Source organism: Trachemys scripta, chromosome 10 (assembly GCF_013100865.1).
Source record: "Trachemys scripta elegans isolate TJP31775 chromosome 10, CAS_Tse_1.0, whole genome shotgun sequence".
NCBI classification, from domain to species: domain Eukaryota; kingdom Metazoa; phylum Chordata; order Testudines; family Emydidae; genus Trachemys; species Trachemys scripta.
Window position 1 is genome coordinate 74,524,341 of NC_048307.1, and position 19,902 is coordinate 74,544,242.

At 41.2% G+C, this 19,902-nt stretch overlaps 1 protein-coding gene across 3 annotated transcripts in view; it reads left to right on the forward strand.

Moving 5' to 3' along the window:
- The window catches only part of MCTP2 (multiple C2 and transmembrane domain containing 2), a 177,100-nt gene that overhangs the window by 43,090 nt on the left and 114,108 nt on the right, over window positions 1-19,902 (forward strand). For all 3 annotated transcript variants that reach the window (XR_004647453.1, XM_034783932.1, XM_034783933.1), the window contains 3 exons: window positions 1,453-1,515; window positions 3,623-3,731; window positions 19,577-19,719. Coding sequence is in view for 2 of the 3 variants with exons in the window: in XM_034783932.1 (XP_034639823.1) it covers window positions 1,453-1,515; window positions 3,623-3,731; window positions 19,577-19,719 (315 nt within the window). In the remaining variant the exon portion in view is untranslated. The remainder of the gene's footprint in view (window positions 1-1,452; window positions 1,516-3,622; window positions 3,732-19,576; window positions 19,720-19,902) is intronic.

Consider the following 19,902-nt stretch of genomic DNA (forward strand, 5'->3'; position numbering starts at 1 on the left):
TTACCTGCCGCATCCACACGGCAGGTAAACAAACCGGCCCGGCCCGCCAGGGGCTTTCCCTGAACAAGCAGCGGCCCTAGTTTGAGAACCACTGATGTACATCACATGCCAAGTTTGAAGTTTTAAAATATAAATGGCGGAGTTATTTGAATTTCTAAGATTTTAATTTGATTTCTTCTTTTCCTCTCCCCAGGTTTAGAGATCTCCAAACTAAAATACACAATGAGATATTACAAAGATTTCCCCATAAAAATAACTATGCCTTTGGATTGAGAAGGTGAATTAGAAATTTCAACCTGAAGTGTCATTTCCCTACCCCTTATCTCTAGTATGCTGTTGCTCCTGCGCTTTTTTTTAAGCATCTGGAATTGGGACTGTGACAAAAAAAAGTCTTATCATCAATAAGTATAGCATCGCTAGCACAGTGTTGGAATGCAGAGTGGTAATTCACTACATTTGTGGAAGTGTAACAATTCCTCAGTCTCTATCCATCCCCCGCCCACACCCAAGGTCATCAGCAAAGTTTTAACCAGGAATATTCATCCCTGAAAGCATGGGCTTCTAGCATTTGAGCAAAAGGGCTAATTCCAATAGTTGGAAGAACTAGAAGGCTCTTCTTTTCTATGTGGACCAGCCACCAGAAAGTAAAGAGAGCAATATATCATGTAATATGTTTGCGTTATGGTTGTGTTTGGCCTGATCCACACATAGCTAGTGCCAATGCAAGTCTGTCAATTATAGTTATTCTGGTACAGCCACTAGTGTGACTGCAGTTATATCAGTGTAAAGGTGTCTTGTATTAGCGTAGCTTATACCTCTTCCTACTTGGGAATAAACTATGCTGGTATAAATACATTTATACCTGTATAACTGGGTTCATATTAGAAGGGTTGTACCACTTTAACTGTGCCAGTGTAGCTAAAGTGGTACAACTTTTATGTGTAGATGAGGCCTTATAAGCAGAGTTTGTGGTAAAATGGGAGAGCAGTACACAGTGAGGGTCTTTCAAGTGTCTGAGTGCCTTCATCTCCTACTGGCATCGATAGGAAGTTAGGAGTAATTCAGCCCTTCCCATGTTCAGGGCCTAAATGAATGCTTTGTGCAAAGGATATCTGTACTATGAACCTCGCACTTGAAATTGGCTCACCTTTCCAAACCCTACCTCCATGCCAATGAAGATTTATTTTACAGACACTTTCGCAGAAGCACTGATTTGTCAACCTGTTTTTAATGCTACATTTAAGCATGCATAGTTGTTTAGATTTTTGGTTTACTGCCTGCCCCCTCCCACTCCTGAAAAGGCAGAGAGCTGTTTAGTTTTAAAGGCATCTATATGTTTGATACATATTGCATGGAGTATTAAGACCTGAGAATATTTGTTGTGGTAGGTGAGGGGAATCCCAATATTTCTTTTGCTTATTTGATGATCTTTTTAAATTTTATTTTTAACAGCATCCATGTGAAGGGATAGATCTGGAATCTTCAATGTCCTCTCAACTTTTTGATGAACAAATTGTAAGTTTATGTGTTTGAAATGTTTTTAATCCCAAGCAGACTATCTGGGAAAATGGAGGTTAAATTTAGATTTGGGTTCAGCTCCTTACAAATACAGGGAATACTGTACACCTGAATCTTCAGCTTCCTTAAAATATTTTGTGGTGTTTGTTTTTTGGTGTGTGGGTGAGGGGAAGTGGTGTGAGACAATCACATATCAAAAGAACTAAGGTACTCTAGAAAACAACATCATTTTCAAATGAGATTTCACATACAAGCTGCTACATTTTTCAAATTCCTTTCAAAAGAAAGGGTTGGATAAAAAAGCGCCTTCCAACTGTATTGCTTAGAGAAAAATCTGATCCTAACAAATTGCTTCATTTGGAGAAATGTGCTGCAAAAAGCACCAGGGTATGTATTCAACTATTTGGAAGATACAGCAAAACTTGGAGTGGATTTTGGGACTGAGGGATATTATTTGAGTGTGGGGGTAGAGCCATTCCAATGTTTATATGGGCTCGAGCTTTTATTACCTTTCATCATCCTCCAGGTAGTCTAAATCAGTGTTCTCAAAGCCAGTCCGCCACTTGTTCAGGTTTCAAGCCCCTGGCGGGCCGGTTTGTTTACCTGCCGTGTCTGCAGGTTCGGCCGATCGCGGCTCCCACTGGCCACGGTTCACCGCTCCAGGACAACGGGGGGTGTGGGAAGGGCAGCCAGTACGTCCCATGGCCTGCGCTGCTTCCCGCAGCCCCCATTGGCCTGGAGCGGTGAACCGCAGCCACTGGTAGCTGCAATCGGCCGAACCTGCGGATGGGGCAGGTAAACAAACCGGTGTGGCCTGCCAGCAGCTTTCCCTGAACAAGCGGCGGACCGGCTTTGAGAATCACTGGTCTAAATCAGACTGGGTTATGACACATGCTGGCCATGTTAAAAAGGCATTGTTAATGTACATTGTTAACGTGTATTTGCAAAATTTGGATCCAACTTTGGGACTTTTATCATTAACATCCTGAACTCCATTATCTTCCTCCATAATAGTGATGTAAATCAGATGTTTTAACTGTAGATGCAGCCGGGATGATGATCATGGTTTATATTATGGCAACAGCTAGAGTTCCCAACCAAGATTGTGATAAATTGTGATAAATGCTGCACAAACACATAGGGAAGGACTGTAAAATATTAGATACCTTTATGAAAGTTGTCCAGAGAAATGTTATACATTGGAAATGAACATATCTGAGTGGAGATGAATGTAAAAAGTACAAGAAAGTAGCAGGAAAAGAACATAATTTTATGTTACTCTGGTTTGGAAATCTTAATAGAAATAACCAGCGTACAATGCATATCTACAGTATTATTTGTCATTCTCACTTATGGCCCATCCCTTATATTACCCCTTTTCTATCTCTTGTGAATGTGTGTGATGTTGTTCTGATTACCATTATTTGTATTATGTGTTTGTTATGACTACTACTAAAGCTGGCTGAAATTCAGGATTTCTAGTTCATAGGCATTTTCAGTATTTCGAAATTTCCTGCAGACCAGAAATTCCAAAAGAATTTGAGTTCGGAAGCTCAGAAACACGTTGTTTCAAAATGAATTATGCTCCCAGACCAAGGCAGCGACTATCTGAAATTGACAAGAAATAATTGCTGTGCTGAGGCAGCCTGCCTGGCAGGGCTGCTTTGGAGCTGTGGACACTAGAAGCCCCAAGGTCCTCAGCAGGCTGCCGGGAAACCAGACAGATTTCTTTTGGAACTCTGCCTGTGATTTCGTAAAAGTTCATCAAACTCAAGATGTGTCGGAAGATCATGTCAGCGTTTTCCAATAAAGCTCTGTTTGGTTGGAAATTCCCGACCAACTCTATTTACGACTGAAATGAAGAAAATAGGTAATTCTGACACAAACTTTAAAACAAAGCCTTTGAAAGTCGGCTTGTGCGTGCGTGTGTGTGTGTGCGTGTGCATGTGCCAAGACCTGCGTAACGCGGATTCCCCCTTGCATACGGAGAGGAAATGAGGCCTGTGAATTTCAAGTCACTCCAGAAACAGAAAGCATGTTTTTGTGTGTGAGCTGAGCTGTATAGATGGTGAAACTGATGACTGACTTCTTTGCCTTGCCACAGGCTCTTGAGGAAGGAAATGACTGTTTGAGCAGCTTGCCCAGCTCCTTTGCTTACCTACTGACAATACACCTGAAAGAAGGCCGGAACCTGGTCATTAGGGATCGCTGCGGTGAGTCTTCCTTTTGATGTACAGCAGATAACTCCTTTTTTTAAAAAAAACAAGAATAAGCTATGGGCCTGATTCTCCCTTCACTTTCTTTTCACACCAGTCTAACTTAATTGGTTTCTCACTTACTCTGGTGTCAATCATAGGAGAATCAGGAACTACTTCTGTCTGCCAGCCTGCCAGTCAGAATGTTACATTTCCTGTCATATAATCATCCTAGGTACACAAGGGAGGGGATGGGTAGATATATTGCTGCTTTTCCCAGGTTTGAGAATTACACACTTTGCAATGTGACTTTGTAAAGCCCATGCTTTCCTCCTACTTCTGGGAAAAGACCCAGTTCAATTCTAGTTTACTTAAAGGAAACCAAAGGATGTTTTGAAATCCAGTGGGTGGTAGTGATGGGGAAGACAAACAGCTTTGTGACTTCAAGGACAGTGTCTGAAATGTGTGTTTTATAGGGAGGAAGTTAGTAAAGATCTCAGAACTTGAGGGCTGCACTGTAGAGAGGGTTCCCTTCTGAGGATAGGGATTATGTAGTTTCTCCTAATAAGGCCTGGGGTGTATGTTTTATGGCTTAGTGAAAGGAAGGTCAGAAAGACATTGAGGAAATGAGTTAATCAGTGGGACATTATTCAAATATTATGGAACGTGTTTGGCATTTGGGTCTCTGCTGGCTTGAGAGAGTAGCACATAGTCATTGACTGTATGCAGGAACATTTCCTTTAAGAACTTAGACGTGGGTCTCTTTGCCTGTCCAGAAATATAATTATTAGTGTTAATTATAACACTCTGTCCATGGAGAAAACTCTGAATACTTTTACATTGCAAACATATAAGCACTTTCTCTCTTGAAACTGAGCAATAAGACACAGAGTATACATGAGTAACAGGATAAGCATGGACCTGTTTTACAGATTTATTCACTTTCTTATAATGGGCCCTGGGTTGTTATTGGGCTCCTTTCTGATTACTAGATACATTATTTTTTCTACACTATATTTTACTGTCCTAGCCAGAGGGTAAGCTCCTTGCCAGGGACTATTATCTTTCTCTGGCCAGCTCCTGACATTCTGAAAACACTAATAAATAGATGTTATGTAGTCTAAATCCTTTACTTTTTAAACAGAACTGCTCTTTGTTGAAGTGTTTTCTGACAGTGCAGCATGTCACCAGGTTCACTAGAAACCATATGTGTTAGAACAAGTCTTGCTGCTGGATGGTTCTGTGGAAAGGATTCTACTTGCTACAAACGAGCAACTTGGGCAGAGGAATGTTTCCCGAGAAGAAAGAAGGCACTCTATCTCACATTGTGTTTGCTGTGTCTTAGCGAGGCATTGCACAACTCAGCTCAGTGTAACGTGACAACACAAAGACAATCCAGGGCAGGATGGATTTTTGTTGGTTTGCTGTCATGTTGTATACCAAATCCTCAACTTGTTTAGCGTGCCTGGGGAGATGTGCAATCCACTAAAATTCCTCCTGTATTTGCATACAGAGAAGTACAAAACTTGGGTGTCTGCCAATCTGGCCATCTGTTCTCCCATTGCTATAATATCTATACACAAACCCTCGACTTTAAAAGCACAGACTTTTACCATTATCATGCTTTTGACTCATGGATTTTTCTTCGTGAGAAACTTAGCTGGACTAATCTGCAACCATCAGTGTTGGGGTAAGAGAGAGGTTTTGCAATGTATTCTTAAAGGTGGAAAGTCCTGGCCTCATCTTACTCTCCAGCAATAGGGGAATTTAACAGACGCCAAGAGTGCCCTGCCACTGAGAGTCTGACTTGGGATCTGTCAGCCCATAAAGTCTTGGTAGGACACTGTGTCAACGGAGTTGCAAAGAGGCAGTCCCTGAAATAGCTATGACCTACTCTAAGATCCTGAAGGAGCTCTAGTAATTGATAAGGAGCCAGTGTATGGCATGGTGTATTTTATGATGTGCTCCCACTGGCCTTTTTTACCTAGAAGATGGGTTGCGCTGCCCCATGCTTTACGTACATGCTTCTGTCTAGGTAAAAGAAGGCAACCTATTAAATTAGACAGAGTAAATATTCAGGGTCATTCCGCTTTTATTGGCAAAGAATACAATGTAAGTTACTGGGCACCTGAAAATGTCCACTTAGGAAATGGATCAGTCTGAATGTGAAATCATTAAATGTCTAAAAAACCAATGTAATAAACTTCAGACAGTTTGGTTATATTGGGATGGATGGGGGGAGTTCAAAAAGATTTCAATGTATTTATTTCTCCTCAGGCTTTTCTGATTGCTCTGGCAAAGATTTCAAGTTACCTCTCTGTGCATGTGGAAAAGCTTATTTGCATGTGTGTAGATAGGGGTTCGTATCTGCACATCGATCACTGGAGGTTTTCCTTCTGAGACCTCCTGAAAATGTGAAGCTTTCAGATTTATTTATTATTTTTCCCCCCACCTCCTCCCAAGTGCCAATTGATGCTCCTGAAAAGTTTGCGAACAAGAGACCTACCCAGCGAACCAAGCAGTGCTGTTAAACACAGCCATCAGATGGGTTTAAAACCCTAGTTGCTTTACTCATGTGGCGGCATATTTGCTATAAGCAAATTAATATTTTGGTTCTCTAGGTCTTCTGGGACTCTAGTTAACAGGGTTGGTGCATTTCATTGGGATTTTACATTGTTTGTTAGCCTGAAAATGCTCTTAACTTACTAAAAAAGTGCAGATCAGCATCATCTAGCAAACTGCAGCAATGTTGTGCTGTATAGCAGTCACGTGGAGAGTATGTCAGAGGCATTCATATGTTAAGAATACCCAGTATCAATGTACCACTGAGGCAGTGGTTCTCAAACTGGAGCCGCCGCTTGTTCAGGGAAAGCCCCTGGCGGGCTGGGCCGGTTTGTTTACCTGCTGGGTCCGCAGGTTCAGCCGATTGCGGCTCCCACTGGCCGTGGTTTGCTGCTCCCACTGGCCGTGGTTTGCTGCTCCCACTGGCCGTGGTTTGCTGCTCCCACTGGCCGTGGTTTGCTGCTCCAGGTCAATGGGGGCTGCGGGAAGCAGTGCCCAGCAAATCCCTTGTCCTGCGCTGCTTCCCGCAGCCCCCATTGGCCTGGAGCGGTGAACCGTGGCCAGTGGGAGCCGCGATCGGCCGAACCTGCAGACATGGCAGGTAAACAAACCGGCCCGGCCCTCCAGGGGCTTTCCCTGAACAAGCGGCAGCCCCAGTTTGAGAACCACTGCACTAAGGGGTCTGCTCATATTTGAGAACCTATTGCAGATCTAGGGGAAAATTCCTTTCCAGTCACACAAGATGAGCTTCAGTCTAAGATTTCTTGTCTGTTACTATTCTCTCTCGTATGACCATCCCTGTGTATGTCATATGCAGAATACCCAAGACATATAAAGCTGTTAATATTAAATCAGTAAGGCTTGAAAGAGTTGGTGTGGCCTAATTTCAATCAATTTTAGTTTAACACGTTTTATAGTATTCTTGTCCTAAATCCTAGAGAATATTATTTAAGAAGCTCACACACATTTAAAAAGTTATTTGTCAACCTAGGTCTATTTTGGTAACAGTATTCTTTGACTGATCACCACTTTAATTTGTTAATTTTTGTTCATATTGAGGAAACATGATCCAAGATGCACAGTACAACTCTGTACAAAAATTGCCACTTATATGGGGAAAAAACCCTAAGATCTTTATTTACAGACTTATCATCCACAAGCTCTTTAAATGGATAAATATGTCATAGACTGTGATAGAATGTTATATCTAGACATGAAAAAAATGTGTTAGTAGTGCCCTCTTGTGGTCATTTTAAATGCTGCAATACACTTCAGGAAGAATGAAATTATAGTACAGTATTGGGCATTTCCCTAGAACTCTTCCATGGTGGAACTCCAAGCACTTTAGAAATATTAACTAATTAACCTGCTCATTCCCTCCAATTGCATTCCACTACTTAAAGAGCATCTGCATTCCACTCCAGAAGTGGTGCAGTTAACAGTGTACACGAGTGCTGCAGAAAAAGTTAGGGCAAGAAATGAAGAAGAACATGTTAATTGGCTGATACTCCAGGGGACAGATGAGGATAAGAATGGTCATACTGGGTCAGACTAAAGGTCCATCGAGCCCAGTATCCTGTCTTCTGACAGTGGCTAATGCCATGTGCCCCGAGGGAATGAACAGAACAGGTAATCATGAAGTGATCTATTCCCTGTCGCTCATTCCCAGCTTCTGGCAAACAGAGGCTAGTGACAACATCCCTGCCCATCCTGGCTAATAGCCATCGATGGACCTATCCTCCATGAACTTACCTAGTTCTTTTTTGAACCCTGTTATAGTCTCGGCCTTCACAACATTCTCTGGCAAGGAGTTCCACAGGTCGACTGTGCGTTGTGTGGAAAAAAATACTTCCTTTTGTTTGTTTTAAACCTGCTGCCTATTAATTTCATTTGGTGAGCCCTAGTTCTTGTGTTATGAGAAGGAGTAAATAACACTTCCTTATTTATTTTCTCCACACCAGTCATAATTGTATAGACCTCTATCATATTCCAAGCTGAAAAGTCCCCAGTCTTATTAATCGCTCCTCATACGGAAGCTGTTCCATACCCCTAATCATTTTTGTTGCACATTTCTGAACTTTTTCCAATTCCAATATATCTTTTTTTGAGATGGGGCAACCACATCTGCATGCGGTATTTAAGATTACTGGTGTTGGTGTGTAGCCAAGATACCAGAGTTGATAAATCTGCTGTTTTTTTTCCCCCATCTCCTCAGAAGGACATCACCTCCAGCATCCAGGCCTTCCTAACACTATGCTGTGGTTTTTGTCCAACAGTAACAGAGGAAAGCATCCCGCCTACTCAATTGCCAACACTTCTGACCTAGCTGTTCTAATAGAGATTAAAATGAGAATGCAAGTCTGTCATTGCCCCACCCACAATCACAGAATTGCCACTACTGCCCACCGAGTATAGACCTTTTTCTTCACGTGGCTCTTCCCAGACAGGCTGAGCTTCTTCCCACCTGCTGGCAGTGGAAGTGGCTGTGCTGGGAGCTTCAGATGCATTTAACAGATTCACTGCTCCTCGCCAGCCAGCGCACTTCCTCAGAACTCACCAACTATATTCTTAACATCTATTAAGTACTAATTAATGAAACGTAGCTAAATTCATCTCTAGTGTAACTTCACTGCCATCCACAACCTGTGAAATCCACAGTTACATCAGTGGCAAATTTGATTTTCTTCATTATCTTTCACCTGTTTTCTTCATTTTTCTCCTCTTCTTTCCTTCTAGATTACTCCCTCAGTCTATTTTTCATTGTTCTCCATTTCCTTCTCGCCCTTCTCTTCATAGCGCTAATTCCAGGGTTCATTCTCCTTTTTGCTCTGGTTTGTTTCTTCCTCATTCCCTCAGGTTCTCTTTCGCTCCCCCTTTTCATCTTCATTCTTATTCCCCATTCCCTTAATCCTCTGCTCCTCCCTACTTACTTTCTTTACTTCTTCATTCTCCCTTTAGCTTTCTCTCCCACCTATTCTCTCACTGTTCCATTCCTGGCAATCTTGCCTTTTTTCTCTGCCTTCCTCCTTCCCCTCCCTTATACTTGTTGTGTTTGGGTGCAGGGGGGTACAGTTTCTCTAATCAGCTGAAATCTCACCCAGCTCTGTAGTACTCTGCTGCTTTCTACAAACTGGTTAAGCAGTGGGGGGATAAAATAGGGATTGGGTGTGTGTGTTCGTCTTCTCTTTGCTCAACTGCAGGGGAGGGGAGGATGGTTCCCTGGAGAAGGAGGGAAATTTCCATCCACCAGTTACTCTGCCTGTGGAGTTCTGCTCAGCATCACTCCCTGCTAACAGCGAGGAGAGAAAGGGCCCAATCTTTTGTTTAATTGATTAATACTCACCTGACTCCTAAGGGTTCCTGTTGGGGACAAGTGGTAGTTTAGTTGTAGCCAATTTAAGAATGGAGCTGGATTCTGCACAAGTCCCCTTGCTATTCACAGACACAAGGATTAAGTTTTTTGGAGTGCTTTTGGCCAGATCTGTAACCTGGCCTGTGTTAAGGCCTAGAAGTCTATCGCCCAAGTACTGACCTTACTGCACTTTATCTAGGCTATGGGAATGACATAGACCAGTGGTCGGCAACGTTCGGCACGTGGCTCGCCAGGGTAAGCACCCTGGCGGGCTGGGCCAGTTTTATTTACCTGCTGACGCGGCAGGTTCGGCTGATCGCGGCACCCACTGGCTGCGGTTCACCGTCCTGGGCCAATGGGGGCGGCGAGAACCCACGGCCAGCACATCGCTCGCCCGCGCCGCTTCTTGCTGCCCTCATTGGCCCGGGACGGTGAACCGCGGCCAGTGGGGGGCCACGATCGGCCGAACATGCCACGTCAGCAGGTAAATAAAACTGGCCCGGCCCGCCAGGGTGCTTACCCTGGCGAGCCGCGTGCCGAACGTTGCTGACCCCTGACGTAGACTCTCACCACAAGGCAGTTTGGCAGCAGGCCAAATCAGCTTACTTCACCTTCCTATGACACATGCAGGCTGAGTCTCTCCTCCCTACGGTAGCTTTATATCCATAAGTTTGTAGTTCTCATAAGGAAAGAACTGCACATTGGAGTGTGTGCATCTGCATAAGTCTATGTACTGGATTGAGCCAAACTGTACATTTATACTGCTGAAAGTATTTGTTAAACATAGGTTTATTTTTTCACGCATTGATGATTCCCTTTGACTTTCTGGGTATGTTTCAAGTCCTATCAATTTAACCAGTAGAAGTGCTTTTGTGGCAAAGGGTTTGGTTAATTTTGTGTCTTGGGGAGTTTTTATTATCAGTAGTTGATGTGTTAAATTGTGGGGTAGATGGATGTTTGTGTATGTTTAACTTTGGTATGATAAATTGTAAGAAATCATCATAAGTGCATGTTATTAATGAAATACACAAACTTACAAATAGTGTGGGTGCTGCTGAAAACTGTTCAGCATGCCAGGGTGTTAAGATCATTCTGTTACAATTTCCCGGGTTTCAGAAAAGCTTAATATCTTTTCTCTCTGGCCTTGTAACTGCTGCCTGACCCTCAGATTTCTACAGTGGACTTCTTTTTTTGGTGGTCTCTCTGATCCTTTCATATGAGGCCTCAGACTTCCAGCTCTGATATTCTTGGAATTAGAAGTGAGTTAATCCCTTTTTGATTTGTTTTACTCTTACAGTCCTTTTTCGAAGTGCTGTGTGTTATTAAATTGAGCCATTCTAATGAGACCTGAAATGCTCTGCTCCTTCATAGTGCTGATATGTTGTGACTGTGCATACTACTGCCCTTCTGAGTCATTTTGGGCAACTGTGCAATTGTCACTTAGCAGTACTGTGATGTCACACATGTGCCTTTTTGTAATGAAGTGGTCTCTTTCTCTCCTGTTATTTGAGGATTCAATTGGCAAAGCATTAAACATTCAAATATGCTACTATAACAAGAAACAGAAACTCAGGTCTTCTTGCTGAAGTTCAGTTTCTGTATTTGTGGTAAGGGTGAGGCCAGTAGCTGGCTTTGAGACGTAAGGTATTTTTTGCCCTGAAACTCTGTGTGATTATGCTGTGTATCATTGCAACTTATTTCTGTGAAATGATGTACACTGAGTGGCTTAGTTTTTTTCTGGCCACATGTTCTACAAAATCCATCTTTCTATCTCTCTTCCACACCTTTCTCCTGTGAACATAGTCATGATTTCCCTACACTTCTGTGACAGTTTTAACATTCTGTACATTGCTTTGGGGCTCTTCCTTTCTCTCTGTGGGTTCCCTAATAACTTCCTGTTGTTGTTTTGTGGTTTGATCAGTCTTCTTCCACCTCTTTAGAGATAGATATTGTGCATGCAGATCTATTTGTTTGATTTCCTCACGTGTTTCCCCTCTTTTTCCCAAATCTAGGCAGAGCAGGAGAGTATTCACCCCTGCATGAGGTGCTTATTTCTATATTCTTGCATGCCCATCTCGTGACTTTGTGGATTGATTGGGATTCACTTGACTAGATCCATTGAGGTGCACCATTCGATACAAAGTAAATTTAAAAAATGAATACATAAAGCATTTCTATTTAAACTGGGTCATAACTAAAAAAATACTGTGATACCTTCACAATGCTGGGATATCCAGTGCCAAGCTATTAATGTGATTACAGATTGCCAGACTATAGTGGAAGGGGCTGTGTTTTATATGGCATTGAGCACTTTGTCAGCATACATGTAAATAAGACTACTGTTTAGAATGCAAGTGTTATAACAGTTAGACTGAATAGTTCACAGCAAATAAGGTATCTGATAAATTTAGACTTTCTCTGCTTTTATGGTATCTGCAATCAGATCATTAGTTCCTCAGATCTATGATTCAGATTTACTAGGCAACTTTCTGCCCCAATGATTTTGCTTTAAGGCTTAATTGTGAAAAGTCTGCAAATACCTGGAATTTGAGCCATGTTGGGTAGTTACAAGTTGCCAGGTAAATCACCTTGTGTTGTCTCTCTTCCCTGAGTGCTGGAACATGCAACAACTTCTGCTACGAGTACTGGGATGTGCCAGCTGCAGATTCGGTTTCTGTAAGTGCTTGTGCATGTAACTCTGAAACTTTGCCTCCCACATACACTGATTCCAGTAAACACAATCACCTGCATGATCGTGAGAAACGGACATGCAAGGGGAAAGAACATGACCAGAGTGGTTTAATCTAAAAACGAGAACTGTTAATAGACAATGTTAAGCAGTGTCCACCCAGCTCTGGGAAGAAAAATGTAAAATCTCAAACCTATGCTGAGTACCACCTCTAACAATCAATCCTTTATCTTAGGCAACCACCTGAAAGCATTCTATGGTAATTCCTGCATTATACAGGAGGTCAGACTTGATTTTTTTCAATACAACTTTTTTATCCCTGTAAAATATATATATATATATTAAAAAAAAACCCTGTGTAGTAACTGATATTTCCTTGGCCTTGGGGTGGCTGCATAAGACAGGTTTCACTGTACTGTAGAAAATATAGCTTCCTATTTGGATTGCAAGGTACCCTAAATGATTAATACTCTAAATGGAAGGTGCTGTCAAAAATGTATAAAGTAACACAATCTGGATGTTATGGAACGAGTTTATCATCATTAGAGTCTATCCTCCCTTCCTTGTGTGATATTGATGTGGTTAGGGAGGCATTACCCTAATGAGATCAGGTGACTGTGCTGCCCTATGTGGAATGAGTTGGTGTCAGTCGAGTTCCAGGTGGGCAAGAGTCCAAACCACACTAGACACCATCACACTTGACATTAATTAGCTGGCTTTTTGGCAGTCCCTCCAGAGAGGCCAAGTGCTGAATGGACCTGGTGACTGAATTCCCCTCACATCCCTAGTGGTGGTCCCTTCAATGAAAGATGAGAGTCCCATTACCTAAGTGGAGTGGGGAATCTTGTGCTTCCATTATGCCTATTTTGTGTATAATTCGAGGACTTCAGTCTCTAGGGCCCTCAACTCTTCATCTTTCACCAGCTGAATATTACTTCCACTTTTTAAAGTTTTTCACATGACATCCTCCACATTTTTAATACATACTCCATGGAAAATTGGCATACCCAAAACAAATGAAAAATACGGTTGTGGAATCCTCCTGGGAAGGCCATTTAAAAGTTGTTATATGGTGTTTGCTTTAAAAAAAGAAAAAGCTTGTCACGTAAATTGATTTGGAGGCCCTCACATTCCATAGACTTTCTCAGAGATCTGCTCAGTGCAATACATTTTATGCTGCAGTTACAGATGTTTCTAAAAAGAAACCAGCCTGCACTAGAATAGATCACAGAGTGTCTACACACGCATGTGTCGGTGTACGCGCCTCAGAAGCTGAGCGATTCCTTTTGAGAACATACATTTCTTTTCTCCCAGATGCCCTTTGCATTTATCAAAGTAGTCATAGTTTCAGAGAGGTGAGGTTGCTATAACTTTGTGGTTGGTTGTTCCCAGTGGACAGATGTCCATATCACAAAATTTGCCACTGTAAATAGCTCCGTCTGGGATCTTTGTTAACAATCTTTACAGCAAGGCAAATGATTGTGTGGGCAGGAAGACTTAGGGCTTATGTACATGGCAAGTTACTGTGCATCAGGGTGTGAATCTACAGCTTGCGGTGCAGTAATGTTCCATGAGGACAGAGCTACAGCACTGTGACGGTCCCAGAGTGCGGCTACACACCCCTGCTTGCCGTGCAGTAACTTGCTATGTAGCCAGGCCGTTAACTGTGCTCACACCAGCGTATTGTGTGTTCACCGTAAGAATGACACTCACAACATTGACAACTGAGTCTACCCCAAAAAACTTCGAAACAAATCCACTTAAAAAACAAAAAGTACATTAATAAAGTTTAATTAACCAAAATTCCTACCCCACACAGGGCTTTTACCCCAAAAAGAAGCACCAAAGACTCTGTTAATTCCACAAGTAACTTAGTTACTGCTGTAGAGAAGGTGCTCAGAGATTGTGGTGATGGGCAGAGTGTAAAACCCTAAGATAGATTCTCTTCCATATAGCTTCTTATACCAGCCTCATCACTGTAGTATATGAGCAGTTTCCAGTAGCACATCAAGCAACGTAAGTAACTTGTCATATGTGGTTTGTTCTTTCTCTCATCTTTTCCCCCAGGGGAGAATTGTGTAGTGTTTTGTTTTGGTAAATTTGTGGGGTTTGTGTGTGCGCACCTTGCCCAGCAGCTTGTGTGTATATGTTATGTACAGTCTGAAGTGTTACAAAAGGCAAGTTTAAAGAAGTATGGTTTGCACTTGACGTGGAAGGAAGGTGGTTAGGATGGTCCTTCGTTCCTGTGAGTTTTCATTCCACAGCCTTGGATTGGCCCAAGAAAAAGTTCAGTTTCCTGAACACACAAGCTTTACCCTTGTGGTAAATATTGCACCATGCTCTTCATCACTTCCTGTGTGAGCTCCTACCATCTATTCTCTTGGTCCTCAGATGGTTTTCCCTACCCACCTCACTAACGAACATGTGCCTTGGCTACCATGTTCTTTTTAATGCCACTTGATGCTTTTTTGCTCCAGAAAAAGACAGATATTCATTAATTATTGCATCATGGGTTGCTCTGAGGGGGCTGGACTCGATGACCTTTCAAGGTCCCTTCCAGTTCTAGGAGATGGGATATCTCCATTATTATTATTATTATTATGCCTAGCGTGCTGCTTACAAGGTGCATTTTACAAAACATCCCTTGTCTGCCTCCTTGTTTTTATCAGGCGTTAACTCACATTCTCCTTCTAAAAGCAGTGGCTCGTTTCTAGGCTTATATATGTTCCACACACATCTTCACTGGCAAAGTGTTCTGGTTTATTTTCCTTCATAGTTTACCGGAGGCATTTGCTTCTAAACCATTCACACACCCAGCTTTTCAAGTACATAGGCTTTTTCATTTTTTTCCTGCTTCCCCCAGCAGATATTTTATTCCATTTTGTTATTTCTGTATAAGAGTGATTTTTTTCATTTAAAACAAAAATACCAGTGATCCATCTTATTATGGCTTTTGGTCATTATTGTAAACATCTGTAGTAATATTATTTCTATGGGTTTGCTGAAAAATTACACTTGGTTTTATATGGCTATAAAATAAGTCTGCAAAATATTATTAGAAATTCATTCATGTTCTTTTCCATTTTAATATTTGGAATTTAATATCCTAAAACAACAATTAAAATGATCTCAGATATATGCTGTATGGTTTTCTTTGTTTGAGTTCTTAGGATTGTGACACCGATAGATACTTGTATTTCTAAGTACAGATATTGTTAATATGCTTGCATACCCAGCAAACTGATCTCTAGAGGATGAATACATTGTGTGAAATAACACCCGGTCTGCTATTCCTTTTTCAAAGTGTGAAACAAGCGTGTAGGGTTAGTAAATAAAGTTGATGTGGCAAATCTCATAATAGCTGCTAGAGGGCAGCAGTAACCATTTAAAAACACTATGAACTCTTTCTGAGGAAACTAAACCCTATCTAGTTACTGTGTGCAGAATACTTCTGTTTGTTTAGGCAACTTCAAGTTCCAGTGAACTTAGTCCACCTATACTGAGTGAATGGCCTTCAGTGTTACAGGATAAGCCGCTTTTCTAGGAAAAAATACTACTAAAAAATAATCCACTAAAAGCATGATAAAGGGTAAAAATAAAGTCTTTCATATAGCCCCAAACCTTACTCCTGTTGAAGTCAAAGGCAAAGCTCCTTTTTGACTTTAATGGTGCAGGTCCATAGTGCTTTGTGCCTGAACTCTATTGTCTGTTCAGTTTAGAAGATTGCTTCCAAGTGCAGGGGCAGTTTATCTTCCATATATATATACATGCCCACATTCACATGCTCACAACTGCAGAAGATAATGAATGACTCTTTAATATGAAAGTTAAGTATATTTAACAATCCATGGGGCATTATAAACCCCAAGGAGAAGGAAGAAAGGGTTATATAGTGTGCTTTCATCCTGGCCAATGCTGACTAGCACGCACAGTCTGACTAATTACTTTAAATGCAAGCCAGCTGCTTAACGGGTTGTAAAATCCATGAAAGGATCAGAGTTTAAAAAAGGAAAAATTGAGAAACTGATTTTAATAATTTTCATCATACCCATTTTATTTTTATTTTAAATAACATTAAAATAAGTATCCTTCCTTTATTTAATAAAAAAGCACCCCAAAATCTTAAAGTCACAACGGAATAGTTTTTCAGAGGCCACACTTTTTGTCTCTATTTTTGGGGGGCTTTTGCTTAAGACTTCAAGAAGTGAATCTGCACATGTTCATGCTTGCTTTATTTCTAGGTCAGGAGTCAGCAACCTTTGGCACGTGACTCGCCAGGGTAAGCACCCTGGTGGGCCGGGCCGGTTTGTTTACCTGCTGCGTCCACAGGTTCAGCCGATCGCAGCTCCCACTGGCCGCGGTTCGTTGTCCCAGGCCAATGGGGGTGGCGGGAAGCGGCGGCCAGCACATCCCTCGGCCCACGCCACTTCTTGACTCCCCCATTGGCCTGGAGTGGTGAACCGCGGCTAGTGGGAGCCACGATTGGCCGAACCTGTGGATGCCGCAGGTAAACAAACCGGCCTGGCCTGCCAGGGTGCTTACCCTGGCGAGCCGCGTGCCAAAGGTTGCCAACCCCTGTTCTAGGTCATTGAGCATTTTTCTGTCATTTTCCAACTTATTGAAAATAAATTTCAAAATCTGGAGCCATGCTCTTACCCAGTTTGGAACTGAATTAAATCCACTTGAATTCTGAATGAGTGTGTCTACACAGGGATTTAATGCGGTTTAACTAATCCAATTTAAATGCACACCTTTAGTTAATTCAGATTAATTTTCCTGTGTCCCCATGGAGACAAATCCTAAGAAAAAGAGAACAAGACACTGAAAAGGAGACCCCGAAGCTTCATTAGAGCTAAACAAATTAGTTGTGTATTCCTCCCCACCACCCCTTACTGAAAAAGGGTTGTGGTTTAGTGTTTTGTTCTGCTCCATTTCTAATCCGGTGCCATTGCCAGAAAAGGTTTTATGTTCCTGCTGTTTGGTTCCTTCAGAATAAATACCATAGAGCTGCATTGTTTGTGAAGCTCCCAATGCAAAGGTTAAAGTCCATCTGTTGGCTGACAGTGAGACGTCATCTCATCATTTGTCAATCTCAGAGTTGCATTCTTGAGCAGCCGACCCCTTTTTTTCCTGCTTACCTAGTTGAGATGTTACGTTCCTGACAGTAAGACAGTTGTGCTCAGCTAGCAAATCGCAGCATGTTTCTCTTCCGTGCTCTCCCTCAATTATTTTCCGTAACAATTAACACTCTACTAACTTGACACTCTTTTCTTGTTTGGCTTTGTAAACCATCATCCCTTTTTTTTTATTAATTCCAGACATTAATATTTTCTTTCACGCAAGTGCTGCCATTCACCCATGAAAGAGTTTGAACATTATGTAGCTGTCAAGATACCTAGGGATTACCCAGTATGCCTTGCCTTAGTAAGTGACACCACTGGGCCTGCTTTTGAGATGTTTATTTTGAGAGTAAGCTGACAAGCATGAAGGCTTGATCCCAGAGTGGCAATCTTATTTAATTAAAGGCCTCTTTTTATTATAGTTTTTTCCCACTGTTTATATATATATATATATATATATATATATATATATATATGTGTGTGTGTGTGTGTGTGTGTGTGTGTGTGTATCAGAATGATTGTTAAAGCCTGACTCACTTGAACAGTGCTGTTGTACAGTAAAAAGGGGTGTGTGGGGAAGAACTGGTCATTCAAAGTAAGGTCATTCAACAGCCTTGAAACATTTCTGTGTAATAATGCAAACAGAACACTTGCTTAGCTATGGAGCTTGTTTTTCCCCAAAAAAGAGGCTGGTTATGTTTTGTTTTTTATTCTTGCAGAAACTAGATATGTGGTTGTTTGCTTATTTCATTTTATTTTTGAAAGGTTCCCTTCACTCAAAGTTTCTTTTCTATTTAAGAAACAGATGAATTATAGCTGTAGACCACCTGCTTCCATTGCTCTATTCATGTTTTCATTCCATCAGTTCCTTCCCTTGTCTAGTCTTGATACTAACTCGTTGGTGTAGTGAATAGTTGGGGACTTTCTTTCTTTCTTTCTTTCTTTCTTTCTTTCTTTCTTTCTTTTTAATAATGCAGGGTGCTTCTGCTTATCCAATAGATAAAGGCAGTCTCTCTTCTTCTTTTTTTTTTCCTTCCAGGAGAGGGGAATTGGAATATTCAAGATATATAGGACTATTTGGTGTAGCCTTTTGTTAATTTATCTAATTTCCTAACTAATGCATCCTCTGAAGGTTGTTGGACATATTTTATGCTGGGTATTATCTGTGTAGTCCTGTCCGTGCAAAATGCATGCTTTTGTGCAATATTTCTTTTCTACCTGTGTACTTAGGAAGTAAATATACATAATATTTCTAATTATAACCAAGGGCATGATCTAAACCCACTGTAGGCAATGGAAAAACTCTCATTGACTTCAGGGGGTTTTGAGGCCGGCCTAACTATGGGTCTCTTGGAGGACCAGGAAAACAAATTTCCTTTTAGCCCCTGTGCAACATGGTCTGTCCCTCCCTCTCACTGCCAAAAAAGAAGACAAAAAAATCTGCTATCATTGTGTAAGAAAAGAGCTTTCTGTAGGTTGTATTTGAAAATAGATTAATTGGGGGATATTTTGTCTTTCATCAAAATGTTTTCATACTACTTATCAAGCCATCCCTTATGAAGAAGACCTACAGAACTGAATAGGTTTCTATAAAAATTACTCTAAAATCCTATAGAAATTAGTAATGAATAAGAGCCCTCCTATAGTTCTTTTGAATGAGTTTATAGAATTTTTTCGCAGCGATACAATTCTCTATTACATTGTGTTGGTTAGTTTCAAAAACCTGCCAAACATAATTATATTCATATTGAATCCAGTAAGATTTTCTATAAGTGATATTGATCAAATCTACAGGCCTTTTTGTGTATCCCATTTTATTTGTAATTCTGTGTCTTTATTGTTTGTCTGTATTTTATATAGATTCATCCTTGCTTTTGTTTGTTACTTCTCGCCAAAAAAAAAAAGTGGGGGAGGGGAAAGAAGAGATAAGAATAACCAAGGCTCTTCCAAGACGACATGGCAGAGAGCACAAGCACAATGTAGAATTCTTTTTTTTCTTCTCCACATCAAATCACTTTCTAGCCATGTTCAGCAGAATCTCTGAGCTTTTTATTCTCAATTATTTGTTTATTTTTTGTGGTTGGTAGTGTTGGAGGGTTTTCCAGACTAATCCCATTTGTATTGTTATTGTTTATAATAGGTACAAGTGATCCATATGTGAAATTTAAATTGAATGGAAAAACTCTATACAAAAGTAAGGTCATCTACAAAAACCTAAATCCAGTTTGGGATGAAACTGTTGTGTTGCCAATACAGACTCTTGATCAGAAGCTCCGGGTCAAGGTACATTTTTGGTGTGGGGTTCTGAAACAATGGAAAAAGCTCCTCTGAATCAATTGGTGTGTGTGTGTGTGTGTTCAATTTGATGGTTTGACATAGAGAACGTGTATTCAAAACACAATTAGGATCCAGAGTTTTCTAAGCTTTATATTCAAATGCACATGCCTCTTTGCCAGATTTTACTTG